We start from the raw sequence: 18,698 nt of genomic DNA, 5'->3' as shown, positions 1-18,698 counted from the left end.
GTTTGGGGCCTTAGCCTCATGACTGATAGATCCTCTCAGGCTCCAATCAATAGGCCCTCTGTCTCCACAGCCCAGAGTTGTTTGTCTCAGGATGTGCCGTGGAGCGGCAACACTGGGCCCAGGGCAGTGGGGAGGAGGACTGCCTCGACTGGTGCTGGGTCTTGGAGGGCCTAAAGCTGGGGTCCTTGTCCTTGACTTCCTGCCACAGCGTGCCCTCTGGTCAAGCCTCGGTCTGCTCTGACCAGCTCCGTCCCAGCTGCCCCGTTCTCCTGGGGCCCTTGGCTGGGAATAATAAAACTCCCATAATTTCTTCTTCTAGAACAAAGGACATAGCTTACCCAAGAGTGGTCAGTGGTTTCATTTTAAATGTCCACACTGCTTGGAAGTACACATAATCATATAAAATTATTTTTATTAAAATAGAAAAGCTTTCCAGTATATTGCATTGAAGACATTTATATAGAAAAAGCAATTGCAACAAACATGCTACATCAGCACTGAGATATTCTGAAAGCTTTAAGTGCCCACTTTTAAACAATATTTTGGTATAATGAGCATATCCCTATATATTTCAAAGGGTACATATAATACTGAAAAAAGTACTTCATGTAACATCTAAGTTTAGGTGCATACAAACAAGAAGCATTACATTGAATAGCTTATTTCAAACTGTGAAACACATTCAAAGTATTCAATTGCTTAGACAACATGCAAACACTTTAATACTTAGACTGACATTTTTAAATATATAAACCACAATTCTTTATAATTCTATATCAAAAAAGAAAGTCAGAACACTTACCCACACTGTGCATATCACAAAAAGCAATGTGTCTTCATGAACGGAAAGTACTGGGTTAACACACATGATTGTCATTTTACAAATATGGCTATTTACCTTCTTCATAATAAAATAGAAATATCATGTATTATTTACATGAACTACTAATTATTTCACTTTTTGGCAAGTATATAAGTAGCAGCAATTGGTTTAAAGATTGATATTTAAAAACTCTAAGTTTAACTCGGATGAATACCGAAGAATATACATCTGGTTAATATAAAAATGCATAATGCAATATGTTTTGATGTGATATAACTTCTCTCCTTCGCAAAAGTCATACACACATTAGTAACCACTGAGCCTATTGCTTACAATGTATCTCGTAAATGCCATTTCCTTAGCTGGCTTTGCTGAACACAATAGATGGGTTCTGGAATTAAATTTCTGTAAATTAAATTTGCCTGATAATTTATATGATAATTTCAAAGATGCATTATCTTTATTTCACACTCTAATAGCAGGCTCTTCACAGTGACCCCTAGCTTCTAGACAGAGTAGGTAATTATCTGTAAACAAACACACACACACTAGGGGCACCTTAATACTTAAAGGAACTCTGAAAAGAAATTTCTGGGTATGAAGCTTATAGTAAAGTGAGTTCCTTGCTAAAAAGTGATCATCTCACTTACCAATGATATCAAATTTGTTTTACAGTGTGTGGGGGGGAACCCATCTAATGAGCAAAGTATAAACTGTAAGGCAGTGATCCACCAAAAGAAGACGTCCTCTTTTCATTAGTATTTGGAAGAACATATTTTAACATTTGTAAGAACAAAACAAAAACCCTAATATTGGCAGATTAAAAAAAATACTGTGTGGTGAACAGAGGTGACAAGTGCTTCTCCTTGGCCACTATTCAACTACAAACCAGGAGTCCTGCATGTCTTTCACAACATTTTGCACTTTTCACGGGCGGTCAGTTATGTGTCCAGACCATGTGCAAGGCAGGGCCCAGGCTGAGGAGGACGAGGCAGGAGGGGCAGGGGGCTCTGGCCTCGATGCCGGCTGATGGCACACTGCTCGAGACCTGTACCTGGGAAATGATGAGGGCAGACAGAGGGACGTGGGACGCCAGCGTGGGGCTGTCGGAGTTGATGAGGGATTCGATCTTCTGTGCTTCTTTATTGCAGGCCTCAATCTGGGAGAGGAGAATCAGATTTTTAAAGTCTACAACCACAGGATCCGTGAAATGGGCAAGTCAGACACAATCCACATATATTCTAACAGAGAATGTGCTTTCTCTGTCCTTTTTTAGCCAAAGTCACATTTTAGTATAGTCTTACTTTATTACACCAATAGTAACAGCATCGATGGAAATTAAATCAGAAATGATGCACAATGCCACTGCCCTAGCCACATTTAGACATTACCTTCCCACAGTTAGACACAATGGACTTTCAGTGCTTCCTTCCCCATCCCAGAGGAGAGCAAGAGGCTTTCCTCAGCTTCCTGACTGTGGCAGTGTACAAACTGCTTGTATTCACCCTTGACTTGAGCCCCCACTGTTTTGATACTGACACTTGGGCCCACAGGAGTGAGACTCACCTCTAGAGTATGAGGAAGAAAAATGGGGTCCATAAGACCAGTCCTGGTGGGCTTCTCCTCCCCACTGGGAGCAGGGGACAGGTATCTTCTCGTCCCCTGTCCCAAGGGGACAGGTATCTACTCCGGCTGTGTCACTGCATGACCTGTATCAGCCCCTTCCCTCCCTGGGCCTCAACTGCCTCATCTGTATGTAAGCAGATGCCTTCCATGTCTGCATACTGCGCAACCTCTCAGCCTCTCCACTCTCCCACTCCTTCACATTCTGCTGTCAGATATGTGCCCCACCTCAGTCACCTGGAAAATGCTCACCTGGTACAGCTCTGTTCTTCTGAGACTGCCTTGCTTTTCTCCCTCCTGCCCTAGCTTTCCAAATGCCCCCATTTCCTACCCCCTCCTAAGTCCTCCAAACAAGAAGCCTGCACAATGCGTGCTGAACCCCACCTGCAAAGCTTTTGGATAATGATCAACAGGAATGATCAGGATTACAATTTCGGATTCAATGCTGAAGTATCCAAATACGTCACACTGTGGGACAGATACATGCATGCGGATTTTCTGAAGTATTTCCAGAACTGTTATTGGCTTTTTGTTTGTTACCTGGGAAGAGAAAAAAAATTCCATTACCTGAATAAAAGAGGAATTCCTTATTACTGCCTAGGTTGCCTTGCTACCTTGCCTATTGGAACCCTAAGTGTGGGGCCCCAAAAGGGGCCCTGCTGGTTGAATTCTAAATCTCCAGAGTCCTTTCCAAAGGGCTTTTGTCTTACTGCTGAGCTTTGTAGCCACGATAAACACTCACCCAAAGCCCCCCACTCCCTTTTAAGGGACTGTTCTCAGTTGGGAGCCACAGGAAAATGATTAAAGTCTTCCTATAAAAATACAGGTATTTGAATCCAAACGGGGATACTTTTCTAGGTAGTGGCAGGTGTTGGCTGCTACATTTCTGGAACCCTGTGTCCACAGAAGTGGAGCAGAAGTGATGGTACATCAAAGGGAAAGGAGCAAAGCGGCCATGGGAAGGTGGCAGGTTCTGGAAGCACCCCCCATGGAGGAATGGGGACTGTGAGGGCAGGCCGCCTTGAAACCATCTGGGCAACTACCAGTCTCTGGCTGCTTGGTTCTGCCTCGAGCTCTAACTCTACATACTCTGCAAGCAGGGGACCTTTTCTAAGGCAGGCTCAGGCTGTGTTGTGCACAGCAAGGTTACCAAACAGCCAGGGTGTAGAGGAAAGGAACACAGGACTGGGGGCCAGACAGCCTGTGCTCAAATCCTAGTTCCACTAGTTATGCTTTTCTGTGAATTACTTTCTTCCTCTATAAATGGGACAACACATTCTACTCTATAGGATTACTGAGAGGTTTATCAATGAGGTTTCAACAGTACCTGGCACATAAAGCAATTTACCTTTGCAATAGTATCCAGTTTTTCTTTGTCAAATAAAACTCTTAACATTCCAGCACATAATGGGCAACAAGCACCTGTATAACAGAAACCATTTTATGTGTGTTCAGAATTAGAAAATGAGAATTCAAAATAGTCGGTGAAATAACCAACCCTTCATTTTGTGTTAGGAGAGTTGTAGCTGTCTTCCCTGATGACGGTACTTTTAGGTATGTTCTCTGACCAACTGGGATCTTATTATCTATACGTTTACCCAAATACTTCCTCCACCCCTGCTTTCATCCTTTACCACTTTCTCAGGGTGACGTGTGATGGTCTAAGATAGCAGAGAAGAGAGCGCCTTTCAAGAGATGTGGGGCCTGGACCCTGCCCTGCCTCAAAACTCACTGTGATCCTAGGCAAGTGCTTTCCTGGGCCTTTGATTTCCTGTCTGCAAAACAAGGGAACAGATGTTTTAGGGATCCTGTGAGTGTCTGATTAAAATTTAATTATAAAAATTATATTTAAGCTGTTAAAAAATGGTAACAAAATATGAGAACATGGTCTCCAGGAAGAAAGAGGCTTTGTTTTGCTCACTGCTGTGCCCCAGTGCCTAGAAGAGTCTCCAGCTCCAGTAGAAGCTGGAGAAACATTTTATGAATCCAGGGATGGAGGAATGAACTTGTCAGACTCCAGATAACCTGTTCTGTGCAGAAGTGGGATAAAGTCTTTTCTGCTACCTCTGTTTAACTGAAAAGTACAGCACTCTAAGGTAAGTAGTTTTAAGAAAACTGTTACTACTGGGGTGCCTGGCTGGCTCAGGTGGTTAAGCATCTGCCTTCGGCTCAGGTCATGATCCCAGGGTCCTGGGATCGAGCCCCACATCGGGCTCCTTGCTCGGCGGGAAGCCTGCTTCTCCCTCTGCCACTCTCCCTGCTTGTGTTCCTTCTCTCACTGTGTCTCTGTCAAATAAATAAATAAAATCTTTAAAAAAAAAATAAATCCAATCGACAAGATGATGTCTAAGGTAATCTAGAGCTTTTTAAGGTGGAACCAGAGTAATGCAACTAATCAGCATCAGGTAGAGCCAAAAGTTTTTTTCTTAAGATTTTACTTATTTATTTAGAAAGAGAGAAAGAGAGATCATGAGCAGGGGAAGGGCAGAAGGAGAAGGAGAAAGAGAATCTCAAGTAGACTCCTGCTGGGCACGGAGCCTGACGCAGGGCTCAGTCTCACGACCCCAAGATTATGACCTGAGCCAAAATCAAGAGTTGGATGCTTACCTGACGGAGCCACCCAGGTGCCCCAAGCCAAGACTTTTTGAAAAATCTAAGTGAATGAGTCAACTCTCTTTCTGAGTGACTCACTCCCTGGAGGTAGATAAGGAAGTCTTCCCAATCCCATCCCAAATACTGCCAGCCTACCTGGCGGGATGATCGGTTTGCACTCAGTCACAGAGAGTGAAGGACACTTCACTGCAGCACACTCAGCGACAAAACTGTACTCTGAGAGGGCCCCAACAGCCTGGCAGGGCCCGTGGTAATCAACTGCTACGCGATCTGAGTAAGCAGCACACACACTACTGTACGTCTCCCCATTGTGCCCACAGATGGGCTCTGTGGCTCTGCAGAAAGGCTGATGACAAACAAAGCACATTTAGCCTATAAACCTCTATGGTACATTTTTTCTAACCAAGAGTACAGAATAGAAAGGAAAAAAGACACAGGTATAAATTCCTGGACCCTCTTAATTAAGCTCCTAAGGTCAGCTAAACTTTGGATTGGGGGTGGGGTCAATAGGGCTGTCCCAAGATGAACTGAAACTATTACTTTGCTGAGCCTCTCTGGGACGTGGGTGCTCATTCCAGGGGAACTGAGAGGAGATATTGCCCCCTTCCACCCCAGACTTCTATCATTCCAGAACTACCTACCTGTTTGATGAAAATAAGATCAATCTCCATGCAAATTCAGAAGCCTTATCATTTCATGCTGGGTAGGCATAAGTAGAGGAAAGAGTAGAGAGGTCAGTGGGGTGGAGACTCAGGACCCATGAGGTAGGTTAGGGTAAGTAAGACAAAACTCGTAGCCAGTAAGAGGGAAGAAATAGGAAGAGAAGACTGGGAACTCAGAGTAGACGGTATCAGTGCACTTGGAACACAAGCTCTGAGGGAAAACAGACCTCGGGAGACACGCTGAAGGCATTCTCCTGCCAGTGAAGACCAGGAAATGAGAAGCAATCATGTCAGGTGTTAGCTGGCTGGGGGCGGCAGGGGCGGGGGCGCTGCAGTGGTGCGTGTGGGGTTGTCCTTGGGGGTATTTTTTTTGACATGAACCGTAAAAGGCTGAGAGATAAACTGATGTAAAAAGACATTAAGTCTTCGAGAAATTTTCACTCACTCTTCTACGAGTGGGACTTTGGTGGAAAGAGTGGGAAAGGACTCTTCTTGGTGGCTTTAACTCGCATTCTCCTGGGCCATTTGCTAATGACGGCCACAGAAGGGGAAGTGAAACCGGTACTGATGCATCCCAGGAGTGTATAACTTTACATTCTTTTCCTAATGGTGGGTGGCAGGAGGCCACTCTGTTCTTGCTTGTCCACTAGATGCCAAAGGTACCAACACAAGCAAGAGGGCCCTCCAGAGTTAGGAGAAAAAACCAGTCTTGGGAGGGCTCATTTTAATTCTCTAGATTTGATAGGATTCACAGAAGGCCCCCAAGTGGTCTTACTGCTGCTTCATCTGTAAAAGATCATAAACTAATTTTATGCTTGGGTTTGTCAGCCAAACAACTGTACCTGGCAAGGGCCTTTGTATAAGAGGCTTTGCCCCCTCTGGTACAAAGTGCAGAGATTGCTGTGTTCCATGTGGTTTGTGTCACAAACAGGATCGCGAACCTGGTCACAGGTGAGCTGTCTTGGCAAACACTCATATTGGCTACATCCAAATTTATCAAAAGTTGTCAGGCAGACTTGTGGTTTGGGTATGCATCTGAAAAACACAAATGCGGAACCATCAGCCAATGCTGGGAGGGGAAATGATGGGGCCAGTAAGGCAGTGACGAGGCACAAGAGGTTGAGAAAAAAGCGAGAGAGAAATCCGAAACAGTCCCTATCCCCAGGACTTTATGTAGAGTGGGAGAGTCAAGCATGCATACGAAGTGAGCGAGCAAGTTACACTCGAAATGCCCTTGGGAGTGAGTCATTCTGGTTCAGGAGCCTGGAGAAAGCAACAGGAGCAGGTGGTGTCCTGGCCGCCACCTGGGGGACTAGAGGGGCTGCCCAGGCCTGCCAGCCTGAAGGAGCAGCAAGAGCAAAGGTGTGGTGCGACTACAGTGCTGGGGCAAAGGGGAGGTGACCCTGAGGGCAGGAGCCAAGGTCACAGGGATAGAAGTGGCAGGACATGAGGCCCATTGGGTGGGTTGGGGTCCAACGTTAGAGGCCTTTTAGTCAATAATAAATGAAGCATTTTCTGGGGCTTATTTCCAGCTTGGGTTATACGAGTCTGTCTTAAAAGAAGGCTTCACAGTATAAGCTGAAAAACTCAGGCTCCTGTGCTTGCAGGCTGAGGACCTGCCACTGGCTGGTCGTGAATCACGGAGAGCGTGCCACCCCCCGAAACTGGGTTTTCCTAGTAACATCAGGACCTTGCCTCATTCTCAGTTCCTGAACTTCCTCCGATGGTTTGGGGATGATAGCTCTTCTTTAGACTTTTCTGCTCTTTCATTTCTACATTGGGCATTTATAACTTTCTATATGGAGACCTATTAAAATGTGGAGCTTTCACTGGGCATTTGAAATAACAGGATACATAAATGTTAGTCTGTAAAATAAAAGGAGAAGAATATAGCAAATAGCATTATTTTAATTTCAAAGGAAATGAGCTCTACTCTCTTTAGGGATAAGCCTCCTGCTCTGAAATGACCACCACCACCATCACTACTACTGCTACCTACAGTCGCCTTTTCTGACAGGATTTAAAATTAGAATGCGTGTAGTTATGGGTTTTTTTGGAAATTTAAGACATTTGAAAAAAACAATGGAAAAGAATATTTAGAACTTCATTATCTATTAACATGGAAGGGATGAGAACCAAGAGTATCAGGAGACATTCGGTAATTTTGGAAGGAAAAACTTTTATCAATTTGAGTATAGAGAAATAAGATCAATTGGAAAGTTGAGAATCCAGGGGCTAAGTTAAACATGATCAGGGCAGGGACTCTGTCTTGCTTAGTGCTGTGTCCTAGTGTTTAGAAAGATGGCTGGTACATCAGTAGGTATTTGATGAATGGACACAACTTCCTATTTTTTAAACAATTATTTTTTTGAACAGATAACACAAGCCCATGGTGAAATTGGAAAGATAGGAAATCGTATACAGTGCAAAATAAGTCACCGCCTACTCTTCCATCCCAGCCGTCGCATGCCCCTCAAGACAGCTGCTATTGTCAATTTCTTGTTTAGTTTTCCCGAGATCTTTTATGTAAGTATAAACATTTATATATGCTGAGTCATGAGTATGTGCATGTAAAATTTTGATAGGCTTGGACAAATTGCCCTCCATAGAGGATGTACCAACCTTCCCTTCAACCCCCTTCTTGTATGGGAGTGGATTCCTTACATTATGTTACCAAAATTTTTATCTTTGCCAATCTGGTAGAAAGAAAATGGTATATAGTTGTAGTTTTTTTTTTTTTAAGATTTTTTATTTATCTATTTGACAGCAAGAGAGAGACATAGCAAGAGAGGGAACACAAGCAAGGGGAGTGGGAGAGGGAGAAGCAGGCCTCCCGCAGAGCAGGGAGCCCGATGCAGGGCTTGATCCCAGGACCCTGGGATCATGACCTGGGCCGAAGGCAGACGCTTGACGACTGAGCCACCCAGGTGCCCCTACAGTTGCAGTTTTAATTTAATTTACATTTCTCTTAATATGAGAAAGGTGAAACATTGTGGTACACTGGCTGGATGTGCATCAAATTCATTTAATTTTCTTCCTGGGCACACATCTAGATTATATTTCCCAGGCTCCCTGGCAATAGTTGTGGCCAAATGATTGAGTTCTGACGGGAGTGTGGCTGGAAGTAGAGGTGAATGTTACTTTTAAACCTGGCCTATGAAAGCTTCTCAAGAGCAACCCTCATCAACAACCTAATATAAAAATGGGCAAAAATAAAAAAACCTAATAGAAAAATGAACCAAAGATACAAACATAGAAAAACAAAGTTATTAAACATTTGAAAGGCTTTTATTAGAGTACCTCTAGCTAGTGTATACAAACCCCAAAGTATCAGGACTTTAATATAAGTTCAAATACAATCCATTTGTGTGTTCAGCAGGTGGATTTCCACATAGTGATTCAGAAACCTAAGATCCCTCCATCTAGTGACTCCCAGCTCCTACAGAATCATAGTACTCTATATCTTCTGTCTGGCCAGCAGATACTAGGTTGTTGATTTTTTCATGTTGATTTGTAGGGACTCCTTATATTGTAAGGACATCAGCCCTTTCTCTGTGATATTCTTTCCAGTTTGTCATTTCTTACCAAGCAGAAAATTTTCATTTTCTTGTAGCTGCAATTTTCAATCTTTTCTTTTTATATTGGTTTTGTATTATACCCAGCATGACCTTCCCACTTTGAGATTTTATTGTTTTATTACAAGAGCAAAACAACCTTATTCAGAAGGGTTAGCTAATAGAGAAAATAAATGAACAAATAACAAAACAACCCTGAAGGCACATCCCAACACAACTATATCATTCTATCAGCTTATTTCTTATGCCCAGGATCCTGTCTTCTTTCCATAGGAACTTTTTGGGCTTAGTTTTCATGGTATAAGCTTTGCCAGATGGGTGACCAATTCTCTTTGCCATTTCTTTTAGTATGTGTGAGGATGGGTGACCAATTCTCTTTGTCATTTCTTTTAGTATGTGTGAGAATCTTCCCCTTGCTCCATACTGCATCAGGTTTTTCAGGATGGAGAAGCAATTGCTTATTCTCCACAATATCCTTTACAAGAAAAGGATGCGTCCTGTTCAGGTCTCTGAGGCAGCCAGTGAAAACTCCCTGTTCTAGAAGCCTAAATCTAAGAGAGTCAGCAGGACTCCTGCCCTGTGGCTACCATATACAGAAACCCATCATTACGGTAGATCCACTGTACTCTGAGCTCATGAGGAAACTGCAGAGGAAGGAGCCTCTAAACAAATAATGTCACATAAAACTGAAGTTGCATTTCCAGAGATTTCTCATGTCCAATCCCTAAAATGGAGGTAGATAAGTAGAAAAAAATTTCCATTACTATCAGGCATAAATACCTATAATAAGAATACATCCATTTCTCTCATCTTGTCTGCTACCATTTGTGCCTCACACTTTCTGTTTTGGTCTTACAGAACTGCTATAGCTCCTGCGAGACACCATGCTATTTCCTCATCTCTAGCAGTCAAGATCTTTGCTCCTGTTGTTCTCTCTGCTTTCACCAACACCACCCTCCACCGTCAATCTTGCTGGCAATCTCCTCCTCGTCTTCTTAGCTGAGTATCACATCCTCCAGAGGCTTTCCCAGGCTGCCTCAACTCCACTTCTGGGCCTCCAATCATAGCATGTTATCAAGGAGCTTTACATGGCTCTTTCCCTGTAGACTGCAAACTCTTCAGGGCAGAGGTCTTCTTAATTCATTTTTGTATTTCAGTGTCTGGTAGACAATAGATGCTTAGTAAGTGGTGGTCTTCAGTTGAAAAAGATGAGGAGTGATTGGAGAAGATGGCAGTAGAGTAGGAAGACCCTAGGCTCACCTCATCTCACAAATACACTAGATAACTATCAAACCATCCTAAATACTCTGGAAATTGATCTGAAGACTAGCAGAACAAACTCCACAACTAGAAGTAAAGAAGAAGGTAGGAAGTGCAGAGACATGGCTCAGAAGAGAAATGGATCATGCCCCTGTGGTGGGGGGGCAGTCACAGTTGCAGAGAAAGGTGAGAGACAAACCAGCACACAGGGGAGTGCATGGGGAAAAACAAATCCCCATAACAATTGGCTTGGAAAGCAAGAGGGCCTGAATTTCATGACTTCTTGGAACCAGTGGGACTTAAAGCCTGGAGTTTTAAAGGTCAGTGTGCTTGGCTCTGGGAGAGCTCAGAGGACATTGGGGCTGCTCTTGAAGAAAAGGCAGGGCCAACAGCTCAGAGACATACAGTGTGGAAACAGCAATCTGAAGAGCACCTGGGGCACACAGTAGGGAGGTTATTCACTCATCTCAGAATGTGTCCCAGAGAGACAGCATTCACAGAGACACCTCCAGGGAAAAAAGGAGCTGGCAGGCACCATTTCCCTCCCCCGCCTCTCAGCATAGGCACAGGGCCACCTTCAGGAACCAGTGCAGCACCAACACTCGCTACTTCACTTGCTTAAACCAAGCCCGACCCCATCATGTTCTGGTAGAACTGCCCCTTCCAGTAACAACTGACTGAGTCCCAGTGTGGCAGGGTCCCACCTCCAGAAGACTAGCCCAAACCTCTGCTCACACTGCATCTCCCCATGTGGGAGTTTTGCAGAGCCTAGGTTCTAGTAGCAGTGGTGACAAGTCTCATTTCACAAACAGACCCAAGCACACCTAGTTAAAATGCCCCACATTCAGGCCAGGATCAAACACTGCCCACGACAGGTAGAGAGCCTCTGCGGATGACTGGCCTGAAGGACAAAGTGGTCAGGACACAACAGCAGAGCACACACAGCACACACTGGAGACACTCCCAGGAGCACCGGGCCCTAGGGAACAGGGGACACTATACTGCAGGGCACTACAGGACTTCTTCATAAAGCCATTACTCTCAACATAGAAAAACAAATAGTTATTAAACATTTGAAACGAGGCTTTTATTAGAGAACAGGGGAAGCAGTTGACTTTCCTAACACACAGAGACTTAAGACAAAATGAGAAGACAGAGAAATGTGTCCTAAACGAAAGAATAGGACAAGTCCACAGCCAGAGATCTAAGCAAAACAGACATAAATAACATGCTGATGGATAATTTAAAGCAATGATCAGATGGATACTCACTGGACTTGAGAAAAGAGTGGGGGACATTAGTGAGACACTTAACACAGAGATAAGGAATAAAAGAGATAAAGGGCTCAATAAACGAAATGAAAAACCCACTTGATGGAATGAACAGCAGGCTGGAAGAAGCAGAGGAATGAATTAATGACCTAGAAGACAGAGTAATGGAAAGTAATCAACCTTAACAAAAGAGAGAAAAGAGAATTACACAAAATGAGAAAAGACTTAGGGAACTCAGTGACTCCATCAAACATAATTACATTCATGTTATAGGAGTCCCAGAGGAAGAAGAGAGAAAAAGGGATCAGAGAATTTATTTGAAGAAATAACAGCTGAAAATTTCTCTAATCTGGGGAAGGAAACAGATATCTAGATCCAGGAGGCACAGAGAACCCCCAACAAAATCCATAAAAGCAGATCCACACCAAGACATACTGTAATTAAAATGGCAAAACACAGTGATAAAGAAAAAAATACTAAAAGCCACAAGACAAAAGAAGACAGTTACATATGAAAGAAACATCATAAGGCTATCACTGGATTTTTCAGTAGAAACTTGCCAAGCCAGAAAGGAGTGGCATAATATATTCAAAGTGCTGAATGGAAAAAAACTTGCAGTCAAGAATACTCTATCCAGCAAGGCTATCATTCAGAATAGAAGGAGAGGTAGAGCTTCCCAGACAAACAAAAACTAAAGGAGTTCATGACCACTAAACCAGCCATACAAGAAATATTAAAGAGTATTCTTTGAGTGTAAAGACCAAAAATTACAGTATGAAGGCAGGAAAAACAAAAGGAGTAAAAAATGAGTATTTCTGTAAAAAAATCAAAGAACTCACAAAATAAAATGATGTAATATATGACACCACATACCTAAAATGTGGGGAGGAGAGGAGTAAAGAATGAGTTCAAACTTAAATGACCATCAACTTAATATAGACTGCTGTATGGTGACAATGTTAGATACAAACCTAATGGTAACCACAATTCAGAAACCACTAATAAAGAATAAAGAGAAAAAAATCCAAATACATCATTAAAGAAAACCAGCTAACGAGAGAAAGACAAGAAAGATCAGGGAAATCTTCAGAAAGCACCACAATAAATGGCAATAAGTACATATCTATCAATAATTACTTTGCATGTAAATGAATTAAATGCTCCAATCAAAGGACATAGGCTGACAGAATGGAAAAGAAAACAACCCATCTATATGCTGCCTATAAGAGACTCATTTTAGACCTAAAGACACCTGCAGATTCAAAGTGAGGGTATAGAGAAACATTTATCATGCAAATGGATGTCAAAAGCCAGAGTAACAATACTTATATCAGACAAAATAGACTTTAAAACAAAGACTGTAACAAGAGACAAAGAAGGACACTATATAATAATAAAGGGTACAATCCAATAAGAAGATAAAACAGTTGTAATTATACATATAATAGTTAATACATATATAAATACATACAATAGTTAATAACAAACATAAAGGAACTAATTGATAATCATACAAAGTAGGGGACTTAAACACCCCACTGAAATCAATAGACAGATCATCTAATCAGAAAATCAACAAGGAAACAATGGCTTTGATGACACACTGGACCAGATGAATTTAACAAATACACTGAGAACATTCCATCATAAAAAAGCACAATACATTCTTTTCAAGTGCAGATGGAACATTCTCCAGAATAGATCACATCTCAGGCCACAAAACAAGCCTCAACAAATTTAAAAAGACTGAAGTTATACCATACGTCTTTTCTGACCCAATGCTATGAAACTAGAAGTTAACCACAAGAAAAAATCTGGAAAGACCACAAATGCATGGGGGTTCATGTGCACTACTAAAAATGGGTCAATCAGGAAATAAAAGAAGAAATAAAAAAGTACATGGAAACAAATGTAAATGAAAACACAGTGGTCCAAACCCTTTGGGACACAGCAAAAGCGGTTCTAAGAGGGAAATTTATAGCAATACAAGCTTACCTCAAGAAGCAGGAAAAATCTCAGATAAACAACCTAATCTTACACCTAAACCAGCAGAAGGAAGGAAATAAGGATCAGAGCAGAAATAAGTTATATAAAAACTAAAATAAACAAAAAAACCAAAAACCAATACAACAGAGCAATGAAACCAGGAGCTAGTTAAAAAAAGATCAATAATATTGAAAAACCTCTAGCTAGACTTACCAAGAAAGAAAGGGGACCCAAATAAATAAAATCACAAGTGAGAGAGGAGGAATAACAATAAACACCACAAAAATACAAACCATTATGAGAATATTATGAAAAACGATATGCCAATAAATTGGAGAACCCAGAAATGGATAGATTCTTAAAAACATATACCTACCAAAACTGAAACAGGAAGAAATAGAAAATTTGAACAGACTGATTACCAGCAAAGAAATTGAATCAGTAATTTAAAACTCCCAACAAAGAACAGTTCAGGACCAGATGGCTTCATAGGCGAATTCTACCAAACATTTAATGAGGAGTTAATACCTATTCTTCTCAAACTATCTCAAAAAATAGAGAAGGAAGGAAAAAAAACTTCTAAATTCATTCTATGAGGCCAGCACTACCCTAATGCCAAAATCAGATAAAGAAACCACAAAAAGAGAACTACAGGCCAATGTCTGTGATGAACATAGATGCAAAACCCTCAACAAAATACTTGCAAACCGAATCCAACAATACATTAAAAAACTCATACACCACGATTAAGTGGGATTTATTCCTGAGTTGCAAGGGTGGTTCACTATTCGTAAATCAATCAAATGATGCATCACATCACTCAGAAAGGATAAGAACCATATGGCCATTTCAATAGATGCAGAAAAAGCATTTGACAAAGTACAACATCCACTCATGAGAAAAACCCTCAACAAAGGTTTAGAGGGAACATAACTCAACATAGTAATGGCCATATATGAAAAACCCACAGCAACATCCTCCTCAATGGGGAAAAACTGAGAGCCTTTCCCCTAAGGTCAGGAACAAGACAAGGATGACTGTTCTCATCACTTTTATTCAACATTGTACTGAAGTCCTAGCCACAACAATCAGACAACAAAAGGAAATAAAAGGCATCTAAATCAGAAGGAAGAAAAACTTTCACTATTTGCAGATCACATGACACTATACATAGAAGACCAGAAAGACTCCGCCAACAAACTGCTAGAACTGATACACAAAATCAATAAAGTTCCAGGATACAAAATCAATTTACAGAAATCTGTTGCATTTCTATACACCAATAATGAAGTAGCAGAAAGAGAAATTAAGAAAACAATCCCACTTACAATTACACCAAAAATAATAAAATGTCTAGGAATAAACCTAACCAAAGAGGTAAAAGACCCGTACTCTGAAAACTATAAAACACTGATGAAAGAAATTGAAGATGACACAAAGAAATGGAAAGACATTCCCTGCTCATGGATTGGCAGAACAAATACTGTTAAAATGTCTATATTAACCAAAGCAATCTACACATTTAATGTAATCCCTATCAAAATACCAGTAGCATTTTCCACAGAACTAGAACAAATAATCCTAAAATGTTTATGGAACCACAAAAGACTCTGAATAGCCAAAACAATCTTGAAAAGCAAAGCAGACCTAGAAGCATCACAATTCTAGACTTCAAGTTAGTAATCAAAACAATATAGTACTGGCACAAAAATAGACACATAGATCGATAAATAGAAAATCTAGAGGTAAATGCACAATTATATGGTCAATTAATCTTTGACAACACAGGAAAGAATATCCAATGGGAAAAAGAGTCTCTTCAACAAATGGTGTTGTGAAAATTGGACAGCAACATGCAGGAGAAAGAAACTGGACCACATTTTCACACAATACAGAAAAATAAATTAGAAATGGATTAAAGACCTAAATGTAAGACCTGAAACCATAAAAATCCTAGAAGAGAACACAGGCAGTAATTTCTCTGACATCGGCTGTAGCAACCTTTTTCTAGATGGGTCCCCTGAGGCAAGGGAAATAAAAGCAAAAACAAATTATTTGGACTACATCAAAATAAAAACCTTCTGCACAGCAAAGGAAACAATCAACAAAACTAAAACGCAACCTACAGAATGGGAGAAGATATTTGCAAATGGCATATCTGATAAAGGGTTAGTATCCAAAATACATAAAGAACTTATAAAACTCAACACCCAAAAAACAAATAATCCAGTTAAAAAATAGAAGACATGAACAGACATTTCTCCAAAGAAGACCTACAGATGGCCAATACACACATGAAAAGATGCTCATTACTCATCATCAGGGAAATGCAAATCAAAATTACAATGGGATATCATCTCACACCTGTCAGAATGGCTAAAATCAACACAAGAAACAACCAGTGTTGTAGAGGATGTAGAGAAAAAGGAACCCTCTTGCACTGTTGGTGGGAATGCAAACTGGTGCAGCCACTGTGGAAAACAGTATGGAGCTTCCTCAGAAAGTTAAAAATAGAACTACCCTATGATCCAGCAATTGTACTACTGGGTGTTTACTCAAAAAATACAAAAACACTCATTCAAAGGGATACATGCACCTCTATGTTTATAGCAGCATTATTTACAATAGCCAAGATATGGAAGCAGCCCAGTGTCCATCAATTGACGAATGGATAAAGAAGATGTGGTGTACATATATACACAATGGAATATTATTCAGCCATAAAAAACAATAAAATCTTTCCATTTCCAACAACATAGATTGAGCTAGAGAGTATAATGCTAAGTGAAATAAGTCGGAGAAAGACAAATATCATATGATTTTACTCAGATGTGGAATTTAAGAAACAAACACGGGGCAAAAAAGAGAGACAAACCAAAAAATAGACTCTCAACTACAGAGAACAAACTGATGGTTACTGGAGGAGAGGTGGGTGGGAGGATGGGTGAACCAGGTGGTGAGCACGTGATTAAAATAAAAACTTTTTTTTAAAAAAGAAAAAGATAAGGAGCTATTTAATTTACCTTTGGTTTTTTGGGCAGGGATTAGGATTGCATGGATCCTTTGAGATGCATGATCCAAACTCAAACTGATGGTCTTGGAGGCCCACACAGCGAGCAAGGCAGGCACTGGGGTAAGTGCGTCCATTCTGCCCACACACGGGGACGAACTGATCTGCACAGTTACAGGGCAGACCTGTGGAGAGGACACACACCCAGTTATGGGTACTTGTACATTCCCCTGCCCATCATATTTCCTAATTAACATGGAGCTCCCAAGGGAAAATAGAATTGTGAATCAAGTCAGGAAAAAGCATCCCTCCAATCTCTGATAGTGCTTTTAAAGGTGGCAAGGCTCTGAAAAGCTGTTTGTCTGCATAATGGCTTTCCTTTGTTCCATTTATTGCCAGCTAATTGAGGCCTTCAGACCTTGATCCCAGGGGTGGAGACCCATATAAACAAAGCTATAGGTAGGAAAAGTAAAGAATGCTCCACCCAATCTAGTGTATAAATCTAGAATTCAGATGTCTTAAGTCTGGCTTGGGGGATTTCTGGAATGTTAAAGGGTAATAACAAAAGAATGAGAAAGTAACTTGTGAAATTACTGTAATTTTGAGACTTAAAAATGTTTATAAGCAATCAATCAAGAACACTACTTTCTTGACATTCCCATGCTTTATGCTGCTGGGTTATGCTCCGGGAAGCAAAAAGGCCAATGAGATGTGATGCTCTTTTCTTGAGAAGCAACAGCACGGTCCATTGCTATCTACTGGGATCTGCTTTGCTCCAGATCTGAAATACCCTTGGTGCTGGGTAAAGAGGAGAAAGGTAGCCTCCTAAATTTACTCCATTTCCTGTGGCTGCAGCACTAAGTTGATTCGTCTTTCCCCGGGAGTTAGTATGACACATGGAGAGGGGCGGGAAGAGAATAGATTAGGGATTTACCGACCTTGTACCTCCAGCCCACTGGAAATAAAAAGGGAATCAGGAATCAGAAGTGCAGAGAGGGCTGCTGGGCAAGTGAAGACAGGATTAACCCCGCCCCACCCTCTATCTACCCTGAGTACCAACCTTGATGCTTTACTGCCATCGTTGTTGTTGTTATCCTTATTATTATCCTCTATCTGCTCTGCTTTGATGAGAGCAATTCGTTCTGCTTAGAGAAACCATAAAACCATTGGGGATGAAGAGTAAATTAAAGATTTTTGTGGAAAACTACTTATTTATTTAATTTACTTATTTACTTACTTAGTTACACCTAAATGTACTTGGAAGATGAACTTTACAACTAGAAGGACCCTTTTTCCCTGTGGTGTGTAGCCCCTCATGTCCTGGGATAGATTAAGGTAATGACTGTTTAGCCAGCAGACTCTAAGGAGATTTTACTGGCCACAAAGTATACCACATTTCTTGGGACTCAGATATTGTCCCAGTCCAAACGCAACTCAGAGATGTTCATAGAAATGCCCAAGTCTCAAAATTACAGTAATTTCCCAAGTTACCTTCTTATTCTTCCCCTTCCCTAAGGCGATGAAGAGTGGAAGGAACCTACGTGATTAGTTTACAACCTTTGTCTTTATCTTGTTTTTGGTATTACCCTTTGACATCCTAGAAATCCCCCAAGCCAGACTTTAAATATCTACCTTCTAGATTTTAAACACTAGATTGGAAGGAGCATTCTTTACTTCTACCTCTAGCTTACTTATAGGGGTCTCTACCTAATGAACTAAGGCAGGTCAGGGAAGAAGGTGATGAGAAAAACATTGTAACACAAACAAACTTAGAAAATACATTTTATAACATAACGGTAGGGGTGGATGCGGTATTTTAGCAGATAGAAAAGTTCCATTTAACCAAAACTGTCCACATCACTTGGCCCTGATCTT

General features: G+C 41.2%; 1 protein-coding gene across 1 annotated transcript in view; it reads right to left on the bottom strand.

Moving 5' to 3' along the window:
• Nucleotides 1-438: 438 nt before the first annotated feature.
• RECK (reversion inducing cysteine rich protein with kazal motifs) overlaps nt 439-18,698 on the bottom strand; it is a 72,005-nt gene continuing 53,745 nt past the window's right edge. The window contains exons 16-21 of the mRNA XM_028108639.2: nt 16,837-17,008; nt 6,564-6,756; nt 5,195-5,405; nt 3,795-3,868; nt 2,831-2,986; nt 439-1,982 (exon numbers count right to left, since the gene is read on the bottom strand). Coding sequence (XP_027964440.1) covers nt 1,761-1,982; nt 2,831-2,986; nt 3,795-3,868; nt 5,195-5,405; nt 6,564-6,756; nt 16,837-17,008 — 1,028 coding nt within the window. The 3' untranslated portion in view covers nt 439-1,760. The remainder of the gene's footprint in view (nt 1,983-2,830; nt 2,987-3,794; nt 3,869-5,194; nt 5,406-6,563; nt 6,757-16,836; nt 17,009-18,698) is intronic.

Source organism: Eumetopias jubatus, unplaced genomic scaffold (assembly GCF_037043125.1).
Source record: "Eumetopias jubatus isolate StellerSeaLion01/CBP00866 unplaced genomic scaffold, mEumJub1_p1.0 scaffold_15, whole genome shotgun sequence".
Classification (NCBI taxonomy): domain Eukaryota; kingdom Metazoa; phylum Chordata; class Mammalia; order Carnivora; family Otariidae; genus Eumetopias; species Eumetopias jubatus.
The sequence above is the reverse complement of the archived record's forward strand: the minus strand, read 5'-3'. Positions and strand labels throughout refer to the sequence as shown.